The sequence below is a fragment of the Gymnoscopelus microlampas genome, assembly GCF_963454915.1.
Source record: "Gymnoscopelus microlampas genome assembly, chromosome: 18".
Taxonomy (NCBI): domain Eukaryota; kingdom Metazoa; phylum Chordata; class Actinopteri; order Myctophiformes; family Myctophidae; genus Gymnoscopelus; species Gymnoscopelus microlampas.
The window spans coordinates 15625879-15653227 of NC_139955.1; the positions used below are offsets into that span (position 1 = coordinate 15625879).

The following is a 27349-nucleotide window of genomic DNA, read 5'->3' on the forward strand; positions in this document are numbered from 1 at the left end:
AGTGACATCATCGATGGGGGAATTGAAGCTAATAGAATCTGCAGGCTTTCTATTCCTGGAAAGTTAGCATGCTTTAATAGTGTTCTCACATTAAATTAAAAAAAATAATAATGCCTTGTTTGAAATGACCAAACCTGTCTGCTGATGATGTCACTTGTTTCTGAGCTGTCCACAGCAAAGTATTTATTTCTTTTCTTGTTTGGACATTGATCCTCTAATTCTTGCTATATTTTGAAGGTAAGATTCTGGTATTCTGGTAAGACATGTCTTTTGATCTTCAAAGATAGGGAATTGAGGCGAGCACACATTTTCTGCCTTTCTTCCTTGGCACAAAGGCAGTTTTTTGTGTTTGTGACAACTTACAACCTATTACCCAATCACTCTTATGTCCCACTCATCAATCAAAAGACAAGCTCTCTCACCTTTCTATTTTTCCACCATTAAATGTTTCAATAGAGCTGTGAAAACCCCCATCTCTATACTCCCATCATTGTCTCATCGACATCTTTCATCTCTCTCTTCACTCTCTCTCTCTCTCTTCTTTTTGTGATGACCACCGCCTGTTGATGTTCTTAGAGAGATGCAGGGGTGTTCAATTAAATGATAACTAATCAAATAGCACCATGTAATTGTAATTCATGACTGATATCTGTTTAATATTGCTATGCTAGTGCACTTGCCAGTCGTAGGGCCTGCTGCTGTCACTTGGCAGCAGGGCGCAAGGAGATGTGAAATGGGTATGGTTGTTTGATGAATGGTGAAGAATGTTTTTGAACTGTAATGATGTGTTCGATCGGAAATTTGGAGAACAGCCGGTCGTTTGAAGTGAAGTGTTTGAAGTGAAACGGGGCTGAATAGTATTTAAATGAGTTAAGACGAATCCTATTATAGATGTATCTAATAGGTTCAAACTCAATCTTTGGAAAAAGTGACAGCGCTACAAGTACAGTAGCTGTAGATTTTTATGAGATTCAGAGCAAAGCAGCCCACTCCCCAAGGGAGCTTGCCTCTAGCAGGGTGGCAGACACTGATAAATGGTGAGAATGTTATCTTCAGGTTTCATTGTTTAATTCTCCGCCTAAGCATTATAAAGTTCATTTTAAATAGCAGACACACTGTTTCCACACTGGCTACGTTAGACTCTAACCCACTGCTGCCCACTGTCATGCATGACACGCCAGCACTCACACTTTAAAAATACTGATGATTCTATTTCAAGTACAAATAAAAAATGAAAATACAAGATTACGAAAGAAGACAGTTTCTCTGTTATCAAGTGGTTCATATGACAATATGACACCACAGAATAAATACTGTAAATTGCACTGTTATTCTAAAAATAATAATAATTATGGTCCCCACCGCCGGCGGAACTGTATACCCCCTGTCACTGTCAGCTGTCCTCCCAGCTGTTCCCATCACCGCCGAGTGTAATCTAACAGTCTCTATGGGGTTTTGGGTGGGTGGCTCATTATGGCTGTTGTGGTGGAAGCACAGAGAAGCGTGTACAGCCACAAGTCTGCCTCATGATGAGCATGGTTTGTCAATAAGCTCATCCACATGTGTAGACAGAATTAGCACTGACGAAGGTCCCAGGACAGACACGTTTGCTTTTTGGAAATTCACCCCTCACTATGAGCACAGAGCACATTATGAGCATTTAAAATAAAGAAATTTGATTTTCTTAAGTCTCTGTCTAATGAGTTTTCCTTAATATTTTTGCAGCGAGCAAGTCTTTTTCTGTCAGTTTTCCTTTATGTTTTTGAGACCACCGCACCTGCAGTCAACAGTTAATATAGGACAAAGAAGGGCGCAACAGAAGCCTCGCTATCCCAAGTTCTAACATGCTCCTAATCAGTGCAGGTTTCCCTTCAACATTTATGAAGCCCACATTATTTAATCATCATAAACTGTATTTATGATGTTATTTATAACATGTCCATGGCCATGTTATTATGTGGAAAGCACTTCGACAACCAGTGGTTGAATTATTCATTATTTGGCAGGTGACCTGAGAAAAAGACGGAGTCCGACATTTGCATATGTACACCATATGGCATGTGAGCAGAGCTTTTGTGCCAAAAGCGGGGCACTTCGGACATGCAAAATAGTAATACAATGCACCTTACATTTTTTATTTTGCTAATGAGCGTACGGGCCTGAGTGGAGTGCGGAGTAAGCTGTGTGCAAATCAAGCTGAGGGAGCGGGGAAAAATCAACATGAGCGGATAGTTTTGTACTTCTAGGTCCGTGGGTCATGGCGCGTGCAGAGGGGCTTTGCGTGTCATAAAGGGACACCAAGACACGTAGATGACTTATATGAAATAAAAAAAAATATATATATATAATACTAGCCCATACCCGCCATTTCCACCCACTGTCCATCCGGGCTATGGGACTGCAACCACGGCTACAGATCCCATAGTCAGCGAGGACCATTCACAAAGAAACGCTAAAAACTGCTTGAATTTAGGGTAAAAAAAAAAGGGCTTAGTCACTCTCTTCATATGGCAATGGTCAATGCCCGTGTACAAGTTCAGATCAATTGGTCAACCCACTGAGGAGAAAACGCGGTTTCAGACAGACAGGTTTTATGTTCTCTGAAACCCCCTCACAACACCATGTCACTGTTCTCCTGAACGTGGTTGATGACATCCATGATTGCAGTCTTTTTCTTAACATGGGCAAAAAACTCCTCGCCAGCTATCGTGGCACTAGAGGTAGGTAGTTGTCCACTTAATCTTTGTGACGACCAATTTCCAATTATGTCCCACTCACCCATCAGAAGAAGAATTCTCAGCATTGAATGTTTCAATAGAGTCGTCAAAATCTACTGCACAGGGGTGAGTTAGAGCCTGTCACTGTCATCATCAAAATCTCTCTCTCTCTCTCTCTCTCTCTCTCTCTCTCTCTCTCTCTCTCTCTGGATCAGGATCTGCTGCTGTCGCAGGGCACATGGAGTTGTGACGTGGGTGGGTTGTTTGTTGGTGGTGAAGAACACTTTTTAACTGCAATATAAATGTGTTCAATCAGACAATTGCTGACATGTTCAATCAGAACATTGGAGAGCAGTGAAATTAATTATTTGAAGTGAAGCTTCAAACACTTGAAAATGCCTTTTCAGTTGCATCAAGTCCTCTGAAAATCCCTCACATCACTGGGTCACTGCTCTCCTGGACAACTGAATCTGTTGACTCATGAGTCAAGACTGTGACAGGCTCAATTGCAAGACAAATCACAGCTGAGGTTCTTAAATCAAAGTTTTATTTAATTTCCAAGTAACATCATCACGCTGCTTGCCATGCCTTAGTTGTAACCATACCGTAGACAAACTCACAGAAATAAGAACTTGACAGAGGCTCTGTCTTTCGCCCTTTAGTGTGTGGGGATGGCTGTTGTATCCTGTGGACATCGATTAGCTCAATGTACAACATGTTTAGTCACACCTACTGTATCTCAGAGTCCAATTAGTTTGACTCACGCCAGGTGTGACTGCTGAAATCAACCATCACCCACCTACTGTACATGCCCCTCCAACGCTAACACCATGCCCCTCTTATTTTAGCCTGCAGCACTGAGCAGGCTAATTGCACCTTTGCGAGGTAAATATTTACCAATGCTTTCCAAGCATTTCCCAAAAGTGAAAATACTTGCAAGAAATGAAATGAATTAATACATAATATACTGTATGCCATGAACACAAGTTCCACCGATGCATCTAGGGAGCAGGACATTATCATCAGAATGAAGGAATGAGGCGCTGGAGCATCACAGGCATATTAAATGCCTTTTGTATGTAGGTGCTACTGTACATCATGACAGAGGACTAACGTTTCGATGCCCGAGGCGTCTTCATCAGAGTACACGATAGCTTTTTGAATTAATGCTGCCAGACTACCTATCTCTCAAAAAGCTGCCTTAGCCTCTGTTGTGTACTCTGATGAAGATGCCTCGCACACCGAAACGTTCGTCCTCTGTCATGATATAGTACATAAAAAAGGCATTTAATATGTCCATGATGTGCCAGCGCCTCATTCCTTCATTATACTGTATGCCATATTATCTGCCATCAACAGAATGTGTCAACTGTTGACTCGATAGGTCACTAACTTCGGTGAGACACCAGTTTTGCTTTATCTATTCATATATTATTTGCTTGTTCATTATTGCTTGTTGGTATTTTTTCTTTTTTTCTCACTAATTTGTGAGAAAAAATAAGTACAATAATGAATATGTACTTCCATGGTCGGTAAATCCGTTTAGGTAAATTATAAAAAAAATATATATATATAGTTTCAAACTGGAAGATTGTTGGTGGTTTGACAACATCATCAAGTGTGCTTTAATTCAAATTCCAGAGTTCCATTCTAGATAACTAGTCACTACAGTGTACAGTAACTGACTTTCAATGAAAACACACAGGCCATCTTCGCAAAGTGCCAGCAGCAGACCTACCTCCTACGGAGGCTGAGACATATGGACGATGTTGCCCGTCCCATAATTTGCAGCTTTTACATCTGCCATATATAGAAAGCCTCCTTACATTCTCTTTCCTGGCTTGGTATGGGGGGCTCTCAGAGACTGAAAAGGATAAGCTGCAGAGGGTAACCACCATGGGGTCTAGGCTCTGTGAGGTGCAGCGCTCTGCTTTTCAGAGTCTCTACGATCAGAGGGCAGTGAAAAAAGCAGGAAAGATCACGAGAGACCCAACTCATAACCTCAGCACCTGCTTCAAGGTCCTGCCCTCGGGTAGGAGATATGCTGCCCTTGCCTCTATTCAAGAAGACAAAGGGCAGTGCCAGTTTCATCCCCTCTGCCATTAGGCTCCTTAATAAACATAAACCACCTAAACCCCAATCGGAACACATCTGCAAAAAAAGAAATACTTTTTTTTGTCTTCTTTGAATTTGCCTCTGGGGGCACCGCCCAATTCCACGTGTAGAGAGACCGGATATCGTCAGTTCACTCTCCTTCAGCGCTCCACTTCCGGTGGTGCGTCTTTGTTTTCATTCCTATTAACAACAAACTCTACACGTTGTAACGGGAGTTGCCGACAGATTCAGGTGCGGAGCTCTGAATCTGTCTTGAGAGATTACCTAAACCCTGATCCACCACACCTGGTCGAACTGGGCATGAGGTGTATATATATATACATTAGGGGTGGGACGATATGGGTACCTCACGATACGATATATATCACGATATTAGGCCCACGATAACAATATATATCACAATATTCGACAAGATTCGATATATTGCGATATCACGATATTCGTTATATATTGCAAGAAATTTCACCAACGATATATCACGATAGTCCTTGTATTCAATTCATAAACACATAAAATAGCACCAAACAGTTAAAAATCATCATTACACAAATACAGAGTTGGAAAAACAACGTATCACAAACTAAAAAGAAAAAAGAAAAAAAAGGAATATCGATTTAAAAAAAAATAATATCGATTATTTATCGCGGGATAAAGTATCGCGATATATCGATATATCGTCCCACCCCTAATATATATATATATATATATATATATAGTTTAATGTATGCATTAACCCGAGCAAAACCATTACCCCGTGTGGATAAAGGACATCTAATCTAATAGTGTATTTTTGTAATTTCTTCACTCTCAGAAATATGCTGCTATGGCACCTTAAAGGGTAAGACCACTTTGGTAGAGGTTTGGGTTGTGTATTTACCTTGCCATGATGTAACTCCAAAGGTGGGCAAGAAATCAAAAATAATTGCTCCATTGATTAGAAATTGATAATTCAAAATATGCTCCTCATTGACTTACATTGTATGGTAAAACAGCTCTCAAAGTCACTCTTTTAGCACATAAATGAACCCAAACATAGCTGATTCAGACAATATAGAGCATCACCAAACCCAGTACTGTTTGTTTTTTAAATAAAGATGTCAACTTCCTGTTGATTTTACTATTTGAAGATCTGGATCCGGATCCGCCGATCCAGTCCGGGTTTTCTACTTATTAAAAATGGCAAAATCAACAGGAAGTTGACATTTTTATAAAAAAAAAAAACAGTACTGGGTTTGGTGATGTTCTATATTGTCTGAATCAACTTTGTTTGCGTTTGTTTTTGTGCTAAAAGAGTGACTTTGAGAGCAGTTTTATTGTACAATGTAAGTCAATGAGGAGCATATTTTGAATTATCAATTTCTAAGCAATGGAGCAATTATTTTTTATTTCTTGTCCACCTTTGGAGTTACATCATGGCAAGGTAACTACACAACCCAAACCTCTACCAAAGTGGTCTTACCCTTTAAGACCAAAAGTAAATGGAACAAAGGAGCCTAGATGTGTGCATAGCTGAGACACTTCAGTCAGCACCTAATTGGTGATACATACTGTAGTGTAGCTGTTCGCAGAGTGTCTTTAGATAGCATGTTGTTTAGACTAGGTTTGATGTTTACCTGGCATCATAGTTTCTTTGAAGCGCTACAGTGTTGCCTTTGCACTTTACTTATTAAGTGACTATTTATTTACGCTGTCCTTTCATTGACTAGGGTCCATGCCATGGATACGAACATCTAATAAACACCTAAATTGTTCAGACAAACAGCCTCATGCAGCTCAATTTATGACATTAGATGTTCTTTATTGTCCACAAGGGAAATTCATTGTGTCCGGTCAGTAAAGACAAGCACACCAGTAAAAACAGAAGGTAACCATAATTCTAAAAGGAACTTTTTTATTTTTTATTTTTTTTGTTTGTTTCTTAGATTTAAAATAAAATATAAATCAATGCCCTTATACACACTCTGGGTTCTGGGTGGCTATGTTTTTTAAAAGGATCCCTGGTTAATAAGCCAAATATGCCTTAATACATTATAATTGTCTTCTATAACTGAAATGTAAAATTAAAAACACATTAAATATTTTAGTTATTTTAGAAATAGTTAATCTTTCACTCAATAGGGACAATGCCCATCGCAAGTTGAGATGCCATTTTGTCCATGTGTGGTCTAGCCCTATGGAATTTATAGAATGCATGTGCAATAAAAACATATTTTGTATATTAACCTTAGGAAGTATTAAGTTGTTTTTTTATTTTCACATGCATTCCATAAATTCCATAGGGCTAGACCACACATGGACAAATGAGATCATCAACTTGCAATGGGGCATGGGGCACCCGCTGGCCTAGTGGTCCAGGCGCATACCACATACGCTGGTAATCCAGCTTGACAGCATGTCGCGGGTTCGACTCCCGATCCCGACGACCTTTGCTCTGTGTCTCTTCCCATTTCCTGTCAACCTATTATCCTATCAACAAAGGCAAAAAAAGCCCCAGAAATATCTAAAAAAGAACTTGCGAACTTGCCCCTATTGAGTGAAAGACTAACTATTTCTAAAATAAATACAATATTTAAGGTGTTTTTAATTTTACATTTTAGTTACAGAGGACAATTATAATTTATAAGGCATATTTGGCTTTTTAGCCAGGGATCCTTTTAAGGAGCCTCATGGCAGAGGGGATGAAACTTAATTCGGTAATACATTTTAAACATTAACAATGTGAGATGCGCGAACCCGTGGATCGATCTAAATGTACCATGAATCGGACGATGGTTTGGTTATAAAGTTATGAATCGGTTCACTGAAGCTTGGCTGTAAATTCCAAAAACTTTAGTCTAGACTAACCTGCTGTGGAACAAACCTTTACAAATAATTACTTTAAAAAGAATAACAACCGCCTCTCTCATTTGCTGCTCTTCAGCTTGTCTCGCATTGATCTGTTTATTAAATGTTTTTAGTGCTGCTGGTAAACACACATCACCATCAAAGCTAAAGCTTGGAAGATATGGGCGATGAGGAATCTGGATACTTTTTCCAGCCTCAATTATATCAAATGTTATACTTGGTTGCATTCCGCTGTCACTCAACCAATGCCACCAGGCAAGGAATGAATACTTCGACTTCTATTTAAAATGAAGTGTGGGATGGGGATCTTTGGGACGGAGACGTCTTGCATCATCGTGTGCATATATATGTTGCAATATAAACTAGAAAAAGTGCTCCTCGGAGTACAGGTCTTCGCCAGGTCAGGTAGGTTATTGTGGCCTCCTGGTGGCGCTATAAAAGGCAGATGTGAAAAATGCAGGGCAAGGGTCTTTCCTTGACCTCTAGGGAGTGCGCTTACAAAGTTTTACACAGATCGGTGCAGTTATAGGTAAAAACACGAATCGGCCTGTTATAGCGCCACCATGAGGCTGATTTGAAAATTTTCAATTGGCATTTCTTCCTCGGCATAGTGGAAATGTACATGCAAAATTTCAAGGTAATTGCATGCTGTGTTCATGATTTGAGGCATTTTGTTCAAAACGGAGCACTCCTGCAAACTTTGGAAGACATTTTTTGCCAATCAGGATGGAATATGAAAAATCTGAAAGACCCATTTCGTTTAATGACTATAGAGATACTGTGTACCGATTTGCGGGATTTTTGGACAAAAAATATGTTTTGCACAAATCGGCCTCCTGGTGGCGCTATGAAAGATCTGTGTGAAAACATTTGGGCAGAGGTTCTTCTGTGGCATCCAGGGAGTGTGTGTGCACAGTTTCACTGCGAGCAAGCCAACGGTGCCGGAGATTAGCTGTACACACACGGACGGACACACGGACGGACGGACGGACGGACAGGGGGCAAAACATACTCTCTCGCCATGCCTTTCGGCCTGGCGGACACAACAACATTCAGTTAGTCACTTTTGTCAGGAATAATCATGTATTGCAATGCTATTGCATTCAGTTTGGCGGTGTGCTCCTGTGATACTACAGATTATCTGTGCAAACATGACTCAGAAAATCTGAGATCACAAACCCCCCGAAGCAGAGCATAACATACAGAGTTATTGCATAACATGAACACTTTAAGGGCATAAGTTAATTTACAGATTAACATACAATCCACAGATCAAACATTTAAATATTGAGCCCTCAAGCATAAGTTAAGATACACAGATATAACATCATACAACCCACAGAATCATACATTTAACTGGGCTGGGGAGGTGAAGGGAATTTTATAACAGACAGCTGCAGGAACCAAGCTGAGACCAATAATGAGCATGAAGAGTGAACCGTGTTCTGCTTAAATATACCGCATAAATGAACCATTTAGATTGAGGGTGTATGTATTAACTTGTTAGCGAATGGGAATGAATGGAGGTGAGTGAGGTTGAACGTGGAGAGACCATCTGGATGTGTTTTCGTCAGTGGACAGACAGACACATACTCGTGACAGGTCTTTGATCAGCAGCAGTTATGGTACAAGTTTATCATAGTTATTGAAGTCACATCAAGAGATTTGCGTTTCACATCCCTGACTTGACAAGATCGGTGAATGAGTGTGAGGTCTACTGCTTGCCTTTGAAGTAGAAAGGCGAGGATAAATTAGCATTTTGTTTAAATATCCAAGGGAGGTCCAAAGCTTGTCTTTCTGGATATTGATCCCCTTCAATTGCCATCTAGCTGATTAGTATCGCTGGCGAGGCTCTTGTAGACGTATTACTGTAACTCCCTCGAGAGAAAGGATATGACGCCTCTGTCAATCTGCAGCACTGCAGCATGTTGATCCAGGTTCACCTTCATCTGTCAAGCAGAGATAATATTGATGTAAAAAAATGCATTTTTATGATGGTGGTTGTTAGTTGTGGTGGTGGTTGTCTGGTTATTAGTTGTGTATGGTTGGTTGGTGAAAGACCCTAAGTTAGTTGAAGGTAGTACAGTAGTTGCAGTGGTTGTTAGTGATGGGCTGTGGTTTATTATGGGTGGTAGTTGTTAGTTGTGGGTGGTGGTTGTTAAGTTATAGGTGGTGGATGTTCGTGATGGGTGGTGGTTAGTAATATGTGGTGGTAATTAGTTGCGGGGGGTGATTGTTGGTTGTGGGGGCGGTTGTTAGTTATGGGTGTTAGCTGCGGGAGGCATGCGTTAATCCGACAGACCTTTTCTCCGACTATGTGGCATCCGCGTGCGGTTAGGGTTAGGGTGCGGGTTTGGTTCGGGTTTACTGTTTAATGTCGGAGCACTGCGCTGTCGGACTAACGTACTGCACCCGTTAGCTGCTGGTGGTGTCCCAGGGGAGCTCACACACACTCACACACCTGTGCCCACTTCCACACCTGTGCCTGTTTCCACTGAGTAGCCACGGTTATTTAAGGCCTCACTCTTGCCACTATTCCCTGCCTGCTGATCAGACCAGTGTTAATCTAGTCTAGCTCGCTCAAAACCCAGTATTCGGAACCTGTATTCTCTGCTCTCTGTTTTGACCCCTGCCCCATGGTTCCTTTGACAGTTCATGACATACGATGTGAAAGTTATTGTGCCGCACAATGAGGGGAAAAGAAAAACATTTTGAAAACATCTGGTCGGAGAAAGATTTGACCAAACTGGTATAGTGCTGTCTAATTTGCAAACCAAAAAAACATATCATCAACGATGGGGTCTAGTCACTGTGTATAACCTGATGGCGGAACAGCAGAATAATTGATTGATGATTATCTGCTCTGATGCCTGCCAGAAAATGATGCCTATATCCTGAATTCCAGTGGTACACTGAAAAATCTCAATAAAAGATGTTGTCTGAGAAGAAGAATCAGGCTAATCATGGCTTGTTTCTCTTTTGCAGGAGACAACAACGGATGGCCCCATCTCTTTGACAAGTACTTTGGAATGCCCAGCTCCACTTATGGGACCAAATCTAATGCATGCTGTAAGTACATCACAAGAGGAATAATAATTCAAACTGAGGAGCCGTAAGCCTCCTTAGAGATTTCATATCTCACATCTCTCAGAGGTGAAATGAATGTTACATTTCAACAGATGTTTTGTCTTTTAATTTTTTATCTTTCTGATGTCAAGCCGCAGTTTTACATCTGAATGAATCTGAATTACTTTAATTTAATAATGAATCTGAATTAATTGCTATTAATTTGATGATGCTATGTGGTATGCACAGTAGATTGTAAATGATTAAGACACATCACTGCCTTTGGTCCATACTGGTAGATTTATTGCACTCCTACTGGCAAACAATCCAACGTAAAACTGCATGAATAAAGCATAAATACACATACATAAATAATGGAACATTAAAACATAGACAACATGAATGTAATGAAAGGGAAAAGGGAATGACTGGGAATCCATGGCTGACAACAGCAACGTACAACTGGAACAAAATACATCAATCAGCATAAAGAAGACACATGATAGTAACGTAAACGTTCACATTTAGAAAGCAAACACAAGTACCTTATTCCGTCCCGCACACGTTCAAACAAGACGCTCCTTAGTGAGCGGAAGTGTATAGTGTAAAACACTTGTGAGTCTGCATGAAACCACACCTTATAAAGCGTTCCGGCTTGATCCAGACAATTAGACCTTCCGGTACAACAAATACATGCTCAACCCAAGTTCAGGACAAATAGATTATATTACAATAGAGAAATGAAAAATATAACAAATTGCAACCTATTATGGCAGCCACACTCCCAACAAATCACTTGGGTTTTCCAATCACCTTAATACTTCATTAATATTTTCTTTCCCAATTGAAAATCAATATTCATGAGAATATCCATGATTAACACTTGTGCTTCAAGCAGCAAACCTTTTTCCTTTCAAATTACGAGTCAACTAGAGTAACAAATAAAACATACCAACATTGTGGCTTCACATTAGTCACTTTGACCTGTTTACTTTAGTTTGAAACCCTTGACCTTTAAATTAGTTTTAAGCAGTCAAACAGCGTTTCCTTTTCTCCTTTACAAATAGAACTTTAAACATGCAAATAAATAAACAAAATGAACCTTGCCAACTTGTGGCTTCACTTATTGCGTCTCAACACGTCGACCCCTTTACTTGTTGAGCACAACATTTAAAACAATTACTTTCAGGCGGTCTGCCAAGTTTTTCTTCTCCCACCCTGACATGTCCTATGTGAAATTCTTTTGAATTTGACCCTTTTCCTCCTCTTTGCATCCTCACCACTTGAGGGTGACCGTCTCCTCTTTCCTTTTCCTCCTTGAACCTTTGCCATTGTAGGCTGCCTTTTGGCCTTCTTGGGGTTCTTAAAGGTTTCATGACATTCAGTTTTACAACACATTAAAAGTCTTTGTCATGGTCCTTCAAACGTGTATAAAAAGTTTTAACTGAAAATTCCACTCTAGTGAGCCATTGCAGGTGTTTTTCTTTCACATTTCTAAAGCCTTTTCAACTGCAATGAAAAAGCAAATCTTTGCCTGCGGGTGTCGCTGTTGAGGGTTGCCTGTCAATCATCACCTCTGTTCTCAACAAATTGATTTAGCTTGCGCAGCTTCTTTGTTTTAGCTTTAGGCTTGACGTCTTTACGTCGTTTACACTGTTTGATTTCTCTGAATGCTTCACTCTGCTCTGCTTCCTTGAGGCTTGCAGAGAAACAGTAGCGGTTGTATTTGAAACAGAGCTGACCTGGTCAAATTAGTTCTTCTGATCTTTGAATTTGAACTTTACCATTATACACAACCTGTCTTGTCACTAGTATGGATTTGTCCAATTTGTGACACATGTCAAGACCTGGACCATCAATTCTCCTGTAGGCATCATAAACACTGTTCAGCTACCTTCTGTTCAATTGAACTAATGTGTCCTGTAAGATGTCAACAGAAGCCTCGTGTATGACAGCCCTTTTAATCACGCTTGCTTAAGCCTTCCAATGTTCATAAACAAAATAAAATGTATCCAACAATTCAGAGCTGCAATATTCTAATAATTGTGGCTCTGTAGCAGTTCCTGCATCTTTGTTCTCTTTAACTGTAATTTGCACATTAGGCTCATAGTTGCGTCATTTTAATTATTTAACAACTTTCACTTGTGCACAACCAAATTGAACCAGTAAGCTACAATTAAAAACCTTAATCACTCAAGTGAAGGTGTGAAATTAGGCTGGCTTATTAACGAATGAGCTCATACACAGCACTTCAAAGATCACCAAATACTGAACCATGCATATAAAATGTCCGTAGATCAATGTTCATTTGCATAACAAAAGCGTTTAGGCCTACTGAAATGTAAGCAGTCACTTTATCTTCTTCAAATGAAAGCAGTCTTTCTTCACATATTGTTCTTTTTCCACACTTAATAGTTTAGTCTTTGTGTTGTCACCTTTCAGAACACTCTTCTTGTGTAGTGTACATACCTTTGAACAAACAAATGAACTGCGGGTCTTTAAACGTGGCGGGTGTGCTTAGTGTGTTCGTTGGGCATGCTAAAAGGTCCATAGACGAATGGCTACAGAATCTGAAGCTGTTAGGAAACATCATTCTGTACATTCTCTCATCATACACAGACACCTTTTGATAGGTGGGGAAATGAATATGTTCCCTGTCTGTTCGTTTCCTCTGATATTGTGGGTTTGCTCTTTTAACTTTTGATCTTTTCCAATCTACTACATCTGATTAATCTTTTTCCTGTAGCGACTGACCAGTTATCAGAGTCACATCAAAGAAGTTGAGCTGGCAGTCTGAAAAAGAGAGACAACCTATCTGCCTCAAATGCAGTGGTGGAATCATCTTTTTCTTTGGAAATGTACATTTGGAAATGATTGCTGCTGGTCATTAAATGATAAGTATTCAAACTATTTGCATGTCTGCTCTAGCTGCTCCAATTCCCAGTTGGTAAAAGAGGATTGAAATGGCAGAATTGAAATGCCAGAAATGGCCTGAGGTTTCAGGAGTTGCAGCGATAAATGACAAATTACATCATGCATGTTTTGGCTCTGTCATGTAAGCCCAAATATGGGGACATACAGTAATTACGGCGAGCCGGGTAGCACGGGGGTCATCTAGTGCTACTCTAATTACCAGAGTTGTTAAAAGAGGATTGAAATGGCAGCATCTTTGAAGTCTCAGGAGTTGCAGCGATAAATGACAAATGACATAATTCATGTTTTAGCTCTGTCATGCAATCCAACATACGGGGGCATAATTACAGCAGAGAGCAGAGTCCTTACCCAGAAATATAAATAAATAGAATTATTATAATAACATAATACGTTTAGAGAGATTATTTTGAAACTTTGCTAAAGCAGTTTTTGTAGCTCATTATTTCCTACTTTATATTAGGATAAATAATATAGTAAGCAAGTAAGTAGCCTTTCCCGAGCCATGTGGACTATAAATCAGGAGCCTGTGTCCTGTTTCCTTAGTGTGAAGCAGCTTGATGTAGATGTAAACCCCTTGGATATGACGCTAGTACTGTATGTCGCAGTGACTTACCCCCCCCCCCCCCCCCCCAATCCTACCCTTGATGCTGAGTTCCAATCAGGGAGGAATTGGGTACCATTTTTAATCTTCTTGGGTATGACTTGGCTGGGGATTGAGACCTCCCATTCTCAGGGTGGGCACTCACAAGGCCACTGAGCTGTGGTACTGTAGATATCATTTGACACTTGCGTATTGAGTCACTTCACTAGCTTCAAGTTGTTTGAAGTCTCTTACAGCCAACATACAGTATGACCAACATGTGCCAAAATGGCAGCCAATCAAGATGTGCAAATATTTCAGGATTATCAGTACAGAGATGACACATTGAAGGCTCAAACGCCACAGAAATGTTTGTACATTCTCACTGACGGTGGAAAATATTTGGATGTATCCTTTCCTATGTGGTCAATTATTCTATCATGACGTGCTATAGTTAAGCCCTTTATAGGCATATAGCAGCCATTCAGAATATGTGACATAGTTTCTGTAACAACCCTTTTGGTGTGACGCAAACAATGAGGTACACACACACACACACACACACACACACACACACACACACACACACACACACACACACACACACACACACACACACACACCTACACAGCTGGAGCTTTTTGTTTCTGGTCTTGACCATCCATCCATCTCTTCCACTGCTCTCCATTTGAACCCGTCCCCGTCCCTGTCTCTCTGCAGTGCTGGGTGTGGTTCCAGACCTGTGTCAATGCAGAGATCTGGAGCTGGATTGTGATGGAGCTAAGCTTCAAGAGATCCCTGTGGTGGCTGTGAATGTAACCATGATGTGAGTGACAGATCACACACACACACACACACACACACACACACACACACACACACACACACACACACACACACACACACACACACACACACACACACACACACACACACACACACACACAGCATGTACCGACAAGCATACACAGCAGGCCTGTGTTACAGACCGCAGGAGTGAGATGAAGCATGCCATGAAGCAGCCATTCTCACAGAGAGCTTGTCAGGACCAGAGGGGTGTTACTGGCTCTTTTCATAACATACAATGGAAAGAGAAGATTAGGGTTTATTTACGTTAAAACCACATTAGCGTCTGTCAGTCTTCTAGTATCCTGCCTGGATGAACAGCCAAGGAATTAGTATCACATCTGTCATAATCATTGATAAAGCCAGAGAGAATGTTATGGATTAACTGACAAACTGAATAGCCTCTTCAGAGCAACCATAAAGTCTGCTAGGACCTGAGTTTTCTCTTGTGAAGGCAAACCGTAACTTAATGGTAGTTTCCTACAATTATATATATATATATATATATATATATTATTATATATATAATTCCTGGGGAATTGTATAGTTGTTTGAGGATACAATGCTACTTACATTTATTTAGGCTATTCGTCATAATATTGATATTAGCAAGAAACAAAAAGTGCAGATAAGTAGCCTATAACTAATCAAATATATCTATTGGTCCATGTAATGTTTAGTAGTTCAATTTTGTGACTCTCCTCGATAGTGCAAATAGTACATATAGTGAAAGAAATGCAAAATCGTAAATTGAAAAACTGAGACCAATTTTCTTATGTTGTTTAAGTTATATATATTTTTTAATCATTTGCTGAGACAATTCAAAATATTTAGTATTTTTCCCATGGATGATTTGGATTTGTTTTTCACTTGAGTGCGCCCCTTAGGCGTGTGCTTTTTAAATATACTGTAAAGAGATGTTGAGGCATGCACCTCACAGCAGTAAGAAGTGCACATAGGGAGGAAACTTCGTATATCTGGTTGAGAGCTTAGATTGGCCCAAAAAACAAGCACGACCTCTACCTGTTGTTGTTAACTAGTTGTACGAACTCTTGTTTTATTGTTTTATTGTATCTTGTTTATTCGATACACTTATTTGTTTTAGCTCTTGCTCATTTGATTTTCCTATTTGTCTCATCTGTTTAAGAAAGTAGGTAGCTGATATATTGCACTTTTACCTTAGCACTAGGTATACTCTTAGTTGCCTGTTTTAGAAGAGAATGCACTTCTGGTGATTAGTAGTTTTGTTCCCTACCTAGTTTGAATGCACTTATTGTAAGTCGCTTTGGATAAAAGCGTCTGCTAAATGACTGTAATGTAATGTAATAATGTAATGTACCTGACCACAGGCCCATCCCATTGCTGCATTTATGGGTCTGAACCCGGTTTAAAACCAAACTTCTACACACCAGGTGCCTTGAAATAAGTACACAATCTCAGTCTAAAGCCAGATTCATTAGAATTCTCTGACTTACCCGTGTCCCCCTTACACCGTTTCTTCTGTAAAGGAATGATTAGCTGTGTTTAAAGGATGATAGCTTACGAAGAAAAGGACCTTTCATGGAGCTTTCTTGGGGCCGTTCCTCAAGCCTTAGTCATCTGAAACACTCCCGTGACATTTTGTCTTGAAATATCAAGTTCAAGACCTGATAATATGAAGGTATAATTACAATTTCCGTCTCTTTGTCAAATGACACAATAAAGTTTTCCTCTGACCAGAATTTAGAAATGAATATTACCTTTTAGAGTCAATGTTAAACTTAACGAACTGCTGACAGACTCATCAGGGTCCGATATGACCGCATTGACTTGCATAATAGAATTTTTGTTCGAGACAAAATATATGCATGGAGTTGCTTGCTTGGCCTACTCGCAGCGTGTAGCAATTAGCAGTGGACAAAATCACAGACCCTCTTCTAGATGGCTTGCCTCCTACAGAACCATGCCATATAAATATTAACAATAATGTGAAAACATATTCAGGGATTTGCTTCCTTGGCCGATAGGTAGGCACTAGGGACATCTGGACACCTTGATGTAAAATTGTGTATTTTGTCCAAAATGTTAAAAAATAAAATATTAGAAAAATGGTCTTAAGTAATGTCAAGTATAAATTATGTGAACATGCATGGTACATCATTATCAGACTTAATTGTATCCTTCAACTTCTTGTTTATGTAAAAAAATATTTTTTTGAAATTGTAGAAAATTAGACAAACACGAGAAGCTTTGTGAAAAAGAAAAAAAAATGTCATAGCCAGGATTTTCCCATTCGCTTTTATCCGCCTTTGAAAATAGCATGTCTCGGCCAAAAATACATATAAAAAAACACACACAGGAGCCGAGATACAGCATTTTTAAGTAATAAGTTAACCAGGAAGTGAATGGAGCAGTAAATCTTCGGATCGCGTTATCTCTGGTTCTGTGTGAAAAAAAGAAAAGAAAATGACACTTGCAAGATCAAACCACCATCAGTGCAGCAGTTTTGAGGAAAGAAGGTCAGAAATACGTGATATCTTTTGTTATATGTAGCTGTTAATATTTTATGAAGGCAAAAAAAAAGGCATCCGAGAAAGCTTGCCTGGAGCGGCAATTGGGTCTGCACCGGCCCCGACAGGTTTGCCAGGGACAGGGTCAATGTTGGAGGTAATGTGGTAAAATGATGGCAGATCATTTTAGCAGTTTTTGGGACTGTCCTTCAATTCAGCCCTACTGGCAAGAGGTTATCAAAGAAATCAGAAATCAGAGCTATTTTTTAAATGGAATGTTCTTTTGTTACAGTGTATCTGGGGAAAATCCCTGTCGGACTCGCTAGGATGAGCTAGGATTATATATATAATCCTAGCTCATCTGTATGAAATCATTTTGGTTGCTTGTAAGAAAGCCGTCACTCGGAAATGGCTACAGGCTACACCACCTACCAAGGAAGATTGGATTACAGTTGTCAATGAGATAGACTCTATGGAGAGTCTGACCTTCTCTCTTAGGCTGAGAGTGGAACAATATGGGAAGAACTGGAAGAAATGGATGTCTTACTGTTTTATGGGAAATGTAACTCATTGCTTGAATGATAAGAAAATAAAATGTAACTCATTGATATGTTAATCCCTGTGATTTAACGCCCACCAGAACAGAATCTTTAATGTCCATTTGTAGTCTTTACTTAACTTTTTTCACTTTTTCATCTTACGTTTTATTTTCTGTGTATGTGCCTTTCTCGTATTTGTTCTTTTGTTTGTGGAATTTTATACTAGAAAAAAAAAAGTTGAGGAACCTTATTATGCTTATCCACGCTTTTATCACAAGCCGCCTAGACTGTTGGAACGTTGGAATGTTTTAAATAGTATAAAGCCTTATATAAAATAAAAAATAATAAGGATCTTTACTTTGTTGGCCTACTGGCAATGTACACATTGCACAAGACATCTGGTGCTGTTCGGTCCAGCGGTTTGCAAGATTAGCCCTGGACAAACGGAGGCAAAAACATAATCTACCCTTTTGCTTTTGGCCTGGTGGAGATAACCTAGGTACAAGCCCAAGTAACCACTTACTACATGTTAACAAATAACAACCAAAACAGTTGGTTGTTAACATATAGTAGGTGGTTACTTGGGTGGTTACTTGGGTGGTTTCTAGGGCGTAGTAGGCTGTTGGTAAGGTGTAGTAAGTGGTTGTTGGCATTGCTAGGGTAAAACCAATGGTTAAGTGAGGTGGTTGCTAAGGCATTGCTGGGGTGAAATAAAGGGTATACTAGGTTGTAACAGGCAGTTACAGTTTCTGGGTGTAACAAGACAGGGGTCTATTAACGTTGTGGCTCATGTGTATCATGTGTATCTTTGACTTCATGTGAGCAGTCCATGATGTCAGTATCTACTGTATGAATCAAAACAGTGGTTCTTAAAGTGGGGTCCGGTTTTTCTTTCTTTGCCTACTTCACATGGGATTTGGCAATGATCAGTCGAGCGGTTAGTAAGATTAGCTTTGGAAACGCATTCCAGACACACACAGCGCCTCTTAATTTGAGAAAGCGCATAGGAACCCCGGCATACAAATTGGATATTGTAAAAAAAAAGAATATTTATTTTTATCTTATTTTTAGTGGCGCATAGAGCGGATCCTGCTCTATACCTGACTTTGTCCGTGTTCACCGTCAACGTTCTGATTGGTCAGATCCGTCAACAAAGTGATTGGTCAAGCTTCACGTGACACATGGCTATAAACACATTATAAACACATATCGATGACAAAATGTATCAAAGGCGCCACTACCTTCACACAGGGTGTGATTTTTTTTATTGCCTGGCACCGAGAAGGAGTGTGCCATGGCGATGGTAAATGATGCGTTGCTGGTCTAGTCTAGAGGGATCACCATGGAAATGCGCAACTCTGGTGAGGTAATGGTACGTCACAGATTCCTGTATATAGCTGCCTCCACACCTCACATCATGCCATATGAAAAACTAATCAATATACTAATATCAAGGAGGTTAATGTATAATATTTGCATCTACAAACAACAGAGACGAACGAGATAAGAACAAGTGATAAGACAAAACTAATTGATAAAACAATGGAAATGTTCAACGATTACATGACGACTACTGAGCACACCACGGTCAATGAAGCATGGGATTTGTGGGAGAATAAGCTGAAGGAAGAGAAGATACTGGAAGAGATGAAGAGACTGAAGTCTTGGGCAGACAATTTAGATGAGCGTGAGATTTCGTTGTTGATGGAGACGGTAAAGAATCTTGTGGAACTCAAGAAGATAATGGGAGTTCCATCAATCCATGAACAGAAACCTAGCTTCGACTCCAGACATGGTGCGGGCCAGGAGAAGGCGATCTATGTGAAGCGTGCTGTCATGGACCCACAATATCAGTCAGTCCTCAAGCTCAAGAGGATCTTCGATCAGGGGGATCCCAGAAAGAGAGAGAGGGTGGCAAAGCTCAAATATCAAGCAGTCTGCAAGCTCAAGACGATCTTTGAACAGGAAGATCCCAGAGAGTGCGAGAAAGTGGCGAAGCTCAAATATCAGTCAGTCCCCAAGATCGAGAAGACCATTGACCGGGAGGATCCCAGAGAGAGCAAAAAGGTGGTGAAGCTCAAGAAGATCTTTGAACAAGTGGAACCCAGAGAGACTGCGAAGGTGGTGAAGCACAAATTCCCGTCAGTCCACAAGCTCAAGAAAATCTTTGAACAGAAGGATCCCAAAGCGAGAATAATGGACGTTCCACGTGCCACACCAACTTGTGCACAGAAACCTATCCTTGGCTCCAGGCAGGTGGCTGCTGTCGCGGAGACAAAATCTCTGTCAGTCCTCAAGCTCAAAAAGATCTTTGAACAGGAGGATCCCAGAGAGAGCGAGAAGGTGGCAAAGCACAAACGTCCATCAGTCGCCAAGCTCAAGAAGTTCTTTGAAAAGTTTAGCCTCTAGAGTCCCAGGGAGAAGAAAGTTAAATGTTCATTGTGTACCGAGTTTTCATCTCTTGTGTGGGTGCCAATATTATTTGGACATTAAGAGTTGTGTAATACCAGAAAACATGTTCCATTCATCATTTTGTTTGTGAGATGGATGAGGATGAACAAAAAACATGACTCAATAAACAATTTTTGGTTTCTTTGGCTCCCTTATTTTGTTAATTAGTAAGTGTCTTTAGTCCTAAAGGACAGTGAGGGGGCGGATGTGGGAGACAATAATTGGGTTTTTGAGTAATACCACAATATATGTTCTGTTGATCATTTTGTTTGTAATACATAATAATAATAATGTACGTTTATTAACATTTGTCAACATTCTTTCTTTGTTAGAACCATTTCCTATTTTGTAAATGCGAACTGTCTCTTCAAAGGAAAATAAGTAGTAGTTTGGCATGAGTAATTGTTTGATACCTTTTGTATCTTTGTTTAATTTGTGGAAATAACCACAGTGCCTTTGAAATATTTTTTTGTTTTGTTGTTTGTTATAAATTATAATCGCTAGAGTAGACTCACTTTTTTACAATATGAGTAAGACCATTTATGGCTTACTAATTCAACTGTTTTGGGCATGTACATCCGTTTAACCACAACCCTGATCTTGGGGAGAGTACTGTATATATTTTTTACAGCGCATGGCTCCTAAGGGGTCCATAGATGATTGTTTGTGTGTCCGTCCGCCTAACTCTTTAATCATATTTAGGCAAGACTGATGTTATCAATATGATCTCATATTACCTCTCCTGTTGTATATACAGTGACACGCCCTCTTCATGTAATGTATCAGACCTGATGAAGACCCACAGTGGTCTGTCTGTCTGTCTGTGTCCAAAGCTGATCTTGCAAACCACTGAATCGATCGGCGCCCAATTCCTTGTGTTAGTAGGCCACAGAAGTGCTTTCATTATCTTTCTTAATATATGTTTTATACTATTTGAAATACTTCACTATAATTTAATAATGGAAGTCTGAGGGCTCTGAACAGGCTGAAACCTTGAAATTTGGAGTCATACTTGGATATATGACAGGGTAGATGACTGACATCATAATATGACTAGCTAGGATGGCCACATGACGTCCGTGGTCCACATTGGAGGCATGTGCATGCAGTTAATTCGTAAGGCACAATGCAGCGTTGCACCAATTCACGTCTTTTCTCCTGCGTGAACGCACCTTTAGAGTTTGTCCACTTCATTATTGCAGCTTTACCTCAACACCCTTTGGTACCAATAGTTACAACTAAGGCCTAGGCTACACGTGCATGGATACTTTTCTAAACGGATATTAAGCGCAGAAACGCATTGATCAGCAGCAGGTTTCAATTTTATATTTTATATTTTAGATATATAGATATACATTTATTTCATATATGAGGGGACAAATACACATTTGTAATCACATTTTAAGGCCCAATACTTCTACAATTGCTACACATTGCTGCAACGCCTGTGGTCTCCAGTCATTTTGGGGATAAACAAGACATTGAAGGGTAAATTTAGGTCTGATAAAGATGTACCGTGCATGTTCACATCATATACTAAACATTACATTATTAGACGCAGAAACGCATTGACACAGGAGCGCATTTATGATTCAGGTCAAGAACGCTCATCTGTTCATTTCGGCACAAGCCGTCAGAAAACCCAGTTCTTTTAATGTAGCCTACAATCGTTCTTTAATTTTATCATGCCGTCTTTACTAAAAACACATTGCGAAACTTGCGGTTGACTTTACCATACATACAACGTTCGGAAATGGGTCAAAAAGCTCCACCAATTCTGGATGAAAATGCTGTTCGTCTGATGCGCTTTGGTGATGTGGATCTATGACCAACAGGCAACAGCAGTGAGGTTTCTGTCACTGACTGACTGTAATAGTCTATTAGCTACTTTATGTGTACAGTCAGCCTGTACGTGAAATACACTCATTTATTCTGGGTGAACTATCCCTTTAAAATGTAGGCTATATTGACTTAATATTAAAACATCATGTATGCTTCTATGATGTAACTATAGCTGTCCAGCATTATTGCTACCAGCTCATATTCATTCGGTGATTCTCGCTTCATCCGCAATTGCTGGTGTACCAGAACAAATTTACGCATGAGAATATTTTCACTTGGCTGTGCGCATGCCACGCATACGGACGTTTTGGTGTCACGCGTGATTGCATTTAGTTATGGGTGCATAGCCTATATTAGTAGGTTTATATACACAGTTACTCAGCACCCGCAATTACTGTACTAAAACAGTAAGCTTCCCCTCAGCACCCCAATAAGAATCAGCTGTCACGGCCACAGAGTATTATTATTGGGTGCAGACGCCTTTGCTCGCCGGAGTGGTGCAGTTGATGCAACAATGATTTATTGTTATTAATAGCGATAAACAAACCTTGTATGTCCAAAACTGTTACTTTTCATGTAATGTAAAAAGATAACCTGTTCCAATGGATCCAGTGTAGTTATTATTTATTCACAAGCTCTGGTTAATACTTTGCATTGGTTAAATATCATGTATAAAACCCACAGACAGTTAACCACTTCAACTTTTACTTTATAAAAAATGTTCATTAATAGTGAAAATAGCAGATTCTTAGCATGTAGATCGGCTATTTCTGCGACTCTAGTGTGACACTGTTGTACGAAGAAGTAGGGCATTCATTTATGGAGAAAAAAACTAAAAGTTGAAATATGGAGATACAAGGTTTCTGCCCGACACCGGCAATAATATTTTTGCGCTAGAATAAGAATGCATATTATTCATTCTTATTCTAGCGTGATCCCAAGGTTGAAACAAAGTTTTTTTTTTTTTTAACTCTATAATTTTTATCCCACGATTTTAAACCCATATTTTTTCACCCAGTGCCAATTGCCTATGTAATCCTGGGCGCTACTCTCCCTCTGCCAGCCTAGGGAGAGCCCAAGCTGAAGCTCATGCCTCCTTCAATGCATGAGGAGCAAGCAGGCCGCTTCTTATCACCCGACAGGGGGGAGGTTCCCTGGTTAGACATAGCGCGTGGAAGGAACACGTTATTCCAACCAGTTCCTTTCCCCTCCATCAGGCGCCCTGACTGACCAGGGGGAGGCAGTATAGTGACCAGGATTACTGCATGTTTTTGTGAGGGTATTAACTACCCTAGGAGACATGGGGAGAACATGCAAACTCCACACAGAAAGGAAACAAAGTTTTAATGAATGAACGGATGAATGGATGAATCCTCTTGACATTTCCTTTGTTGTGCAGGTCTCTACAGAGGAACTGGCTGAGGAAGCTCAATGCAGATATCTTCTATAAGTACCAGAGCCTGCGGAAGCTGTGAGTATTCATTGATGCATTATTCAAAGTCATGTTATCATGTCCTGTGTGGGTGTGCCATCTCCCTGGAACAATTACACAATTACACAGTCCACAGCACGAATACATTTATATCCAACTGCTTTCATGTGACAAAATAATCTAAGAAAGCTACAAAGCTCCTGGCTACAAAGCTCACATGTTTCATGTGCAGAGGAACGCAAAGTTACTCTTCTGACTGATCCACACTTCCATTCATATTTTATTTATCTCTTGACCATAATAACTACTATAAATGCACAAAATCTCTGTCTGTGTGTGTGTGTGTGTGTGTGTGCCCGTGTGTCTGTAATTAATGTATCTCGAGAATTGTCTGACGACCGACTTAAACTCGGCACAAGCAACAGCGACGACGCAAGGGAGTGCCGTGTCAAGTCGGTCGGATAGGTGGTTGTCCAGATCCGCCGATCTGACCGATACGACCATACTGTATATAGGCAAGTGGAGAGTCGGTTGTCCAGAACCGCAGATCCGACCGATATGCCCATATATGGGATGCCAAGTGGGAAGTTGGTTGGATCAAAAATATTGATAGAACGTGAAATGTGGGGCTTAGAACTCTCATAGCTGAATTCTGGACCTACTGTCATCTATTCAACCCCCCAGGAGAAACTCCAAGAAGGAGAGCATTACAATAGTCTATACTGGAAGGAATAAATAATGAATGAGAGTCTCAGCAACCGTTTGAGAGAAAGACAAAATGTTCTTCAGGTGGAAGAGGGACATTTTAGTGATGTTTCTGATATGAGAGGCAAAACAACACCTTGTCCTAAGAAAATGCAGAAAACAACCCTCAAACATAGTTTAAAAGTTTGAGGCATTCCACAGCAGAATAAGCAAGCAGCCTTCCATACTGTGCCACCCTAACATTCTAACATTCATTCGAGTTTAAAAAGCCCACTTCAGCACATCTCAGAGACTTCATATAGTCCGCACACAGAGAAGGACTGCTATTCTTGCATTAGTAAGTTGCCCTTAAATTGTTATATTCTATTAAAGCTGATAACTGCTGACTCTCACCAGCTTGTAGATCGTCAGTACCCGTTGTGCCAGGACTGTGTGTGTGTGTGTGTGTGTGTGTGTGTGTGTGTGTGTGTGTGTGTGTGTGTGTGTGTGTGTGTGTGTGTGTGTGTGTGTGTGTGTGTGTGTGTGTGTGTGTGTGTGTGTGTGTGTGTGTGTGTGTGTGTGCGTGTTCTCTCATTTGTCTTTGAGTTCCACACGCATGTCGTTCATCTTGAATAGCATATTGAAGAATCTTCTGTTTGATTTAATGCAGATATCTACAACACAACGGAATCCAAGCTGTGAGTCCTGAGGCATTCCGAGGGTTGTACAACTTAACCAGGCTGTAAGTCTCTTATGTCTCCTGGTTTTATTAAACTAGTCTTACAGACCTTTGGTAGTCTACTCGGCCTGCCCACATCTGTCAGTGAAAGATAAGTTATGCAACTAAAGTTTCCTTTGGTGCCACTTTCAATCTTGTTAAAGTATTAAGAAGGCGATCACATCACACATTTTATTTTCACATCGAGTGTGCAAGCATGGTTTAGCCTGGCTGTAGTCAGATTTATTTATGAGGCATATTTTTACATGTTTTTAAGTTTTTCACAAAAGCAACAACTTCTATGCCGTTTTTTTTTGGTTCAAGAGTGAACGTTACATAATGTTGCTGTCGATCGGAAACCTTGTATCTCCATATTTCAGAAACGAATGCCCTACTTCGTCATACTACAGTGTCACACCCAAGTAGCAAAATAAGCCGATCTCACAATGCGTCACGATGCAACGTGTTGTAAGCTTCTAGATCTGCAATTTTTACTATTTTTTATATTGTTTAAGTGAAAGTCAAAGTAGTTGATTTTTTATTAATATTTTGTATTAATAGTAATATTTAATATTTTATTAATATTGAACCAATGAAAAGTATTAGCAAGAGCTTTTGACTAAATCATAACTACATTGGATCCATTGGAACATTGGTTATTTTTTTACATTCCATGAAAAGTAGCGTTTTTTTGGACATCCAAGGTTTCCGCCTGACAATATATAGATATGTTTATACTGTATTAGCTGTTCTACAATTCCACAATCTCGGAATGCTATATAGTGTCTGGAACTACACCTCCCGAAAGCCGAGAACAGAAGCTGTTATTTGTTTGTCATTTCTGTTCACGAAAATATATCTTAAGATATCTTCACGTTTTATTTTAGAATTTCCATTTCTATATGCTTTGATTACTTAGATTTATATTTGGAGAAATTTGCGCGACTGTAAAGACGAAACGGAAGCAAGGAGAAGGCGTCACCTCTGCTTTATCCTCTGATCATTTTCAGAGCTTCCGTGCTCCAGACTGTATGGCGGAAGCATTTAAAAATTGTGGGAGGCAACAGCTTGAAGATCTGCTATTTTCACCATTTTTCTTTCATTTTAATTATCGTTCATTAATCATTATGGGGGCAAAAGTTTGAAATAATTGTGATATTGATTTGAAGTCATGTCGCCAGCCTACTACGTGCACACCTCCAGGTGATGTGCATCTTTCTCTGTCTGCACACCTCCAGGCCGTGCATACATGTACCAATTTAGGCTGAGAAATCATTCAAATATTGCTGTGATGCCTGCCATTACAGCACAACCTGTGCCCCGTTCTAAGCTGCTGGGTGTAGTGAGCTGTATTTGCCAGGAAGACGAGGCGTAAAAAAGCTGCAAATGTCACTTTGAAGTGTTCTCTTGCAGTATTACCAGTAGTAGATACCAAGGGAGCCATACCTTGCCATACCCAATTTTGGGTGTAGATGGGGCCATCTACTCTGGCTTTGGTGTGCAGTTTTAATTAGAGATATTTGATATTCATTTGATCAGACCTCCCACCATATAAGCCCTTCAATGTCATCCTCCATGTTAAACTCAATAAAAACACATTTGTGGTTCTGGTGACTGATATTGACCTTCTTATGAAAGGGCAGACCTTCATATTTCCATTAGTTATTTGATTATGTTAATATTTTCTGTGATGTTGCATAGCTGTAAGTCCATGCGTGAAATCCATTATGTCCATGCATGAAATAACTAATGGACAAATTAAGGTCTCCCCATTCATATTGGAAGGAAAATATCAGTGACCAGAACCAGAGATGTGTGTTTTCAATGAGTCTAACATGGAGGTTGAAGTATATTAGAGAGGGGTATGCCTGATCAAATGTATATTAAATATATAGATATTGAATCAAGCAACTTAAAAACTGACTGGGGCAAATACGAAAGTCCAAATAGACGTGAAGTGTTTGAAGAAGTTAAATTTCCCTTTATCAAAGTACTTGAAAGGAGGGTCTAGCCAATAGTCGAACCTCAGATCCAATTGGAACAATGCAGATTCCATCCTGGGCATAGAGGTGCGTTAACATAAACTCTTTAC

At 39.9% G+C, this 27349-nt stretch overlaps 1 protein-coding gene across 5 annotated transcripts in view; it reads left to right on the forward strand.

Annotated features, from left to right (window-relative positions):
• The window catches only part of rxfp1 (relaxin family peptide receptor 1), a 67610-nt gene that overhangs the window by 16328 nt on the left and 23933 nt on the right, over positions 1 to 27349 (forward strand). For 4 of the 5 annotated variants that reach the window (XM_084085910.1, XM_084085911.1, XM_084085912.1 and 1 more), the window contains 4 exons: positions 10662 to 10745; positions 14977 to 15082; positions 23823 to 23894; positions 25210 to 25281. In XM_084085910.1, the coding sequence (XP_083942036.1) occupies positions 10662 to 10745; positions 14977 to 15082; positions 23823 to 23894; positions 25210 to 25281 (334 nt within the window). The remainder of the gene's footprint in view (positions 1 to 10661; positions 10746 to 14976; positions 15083 to 23822; positions 23895 to 25209; positions 25282 to 27349) is intronic. The other variant, XM_084085913.1, reaches the window with a different exon arrangement.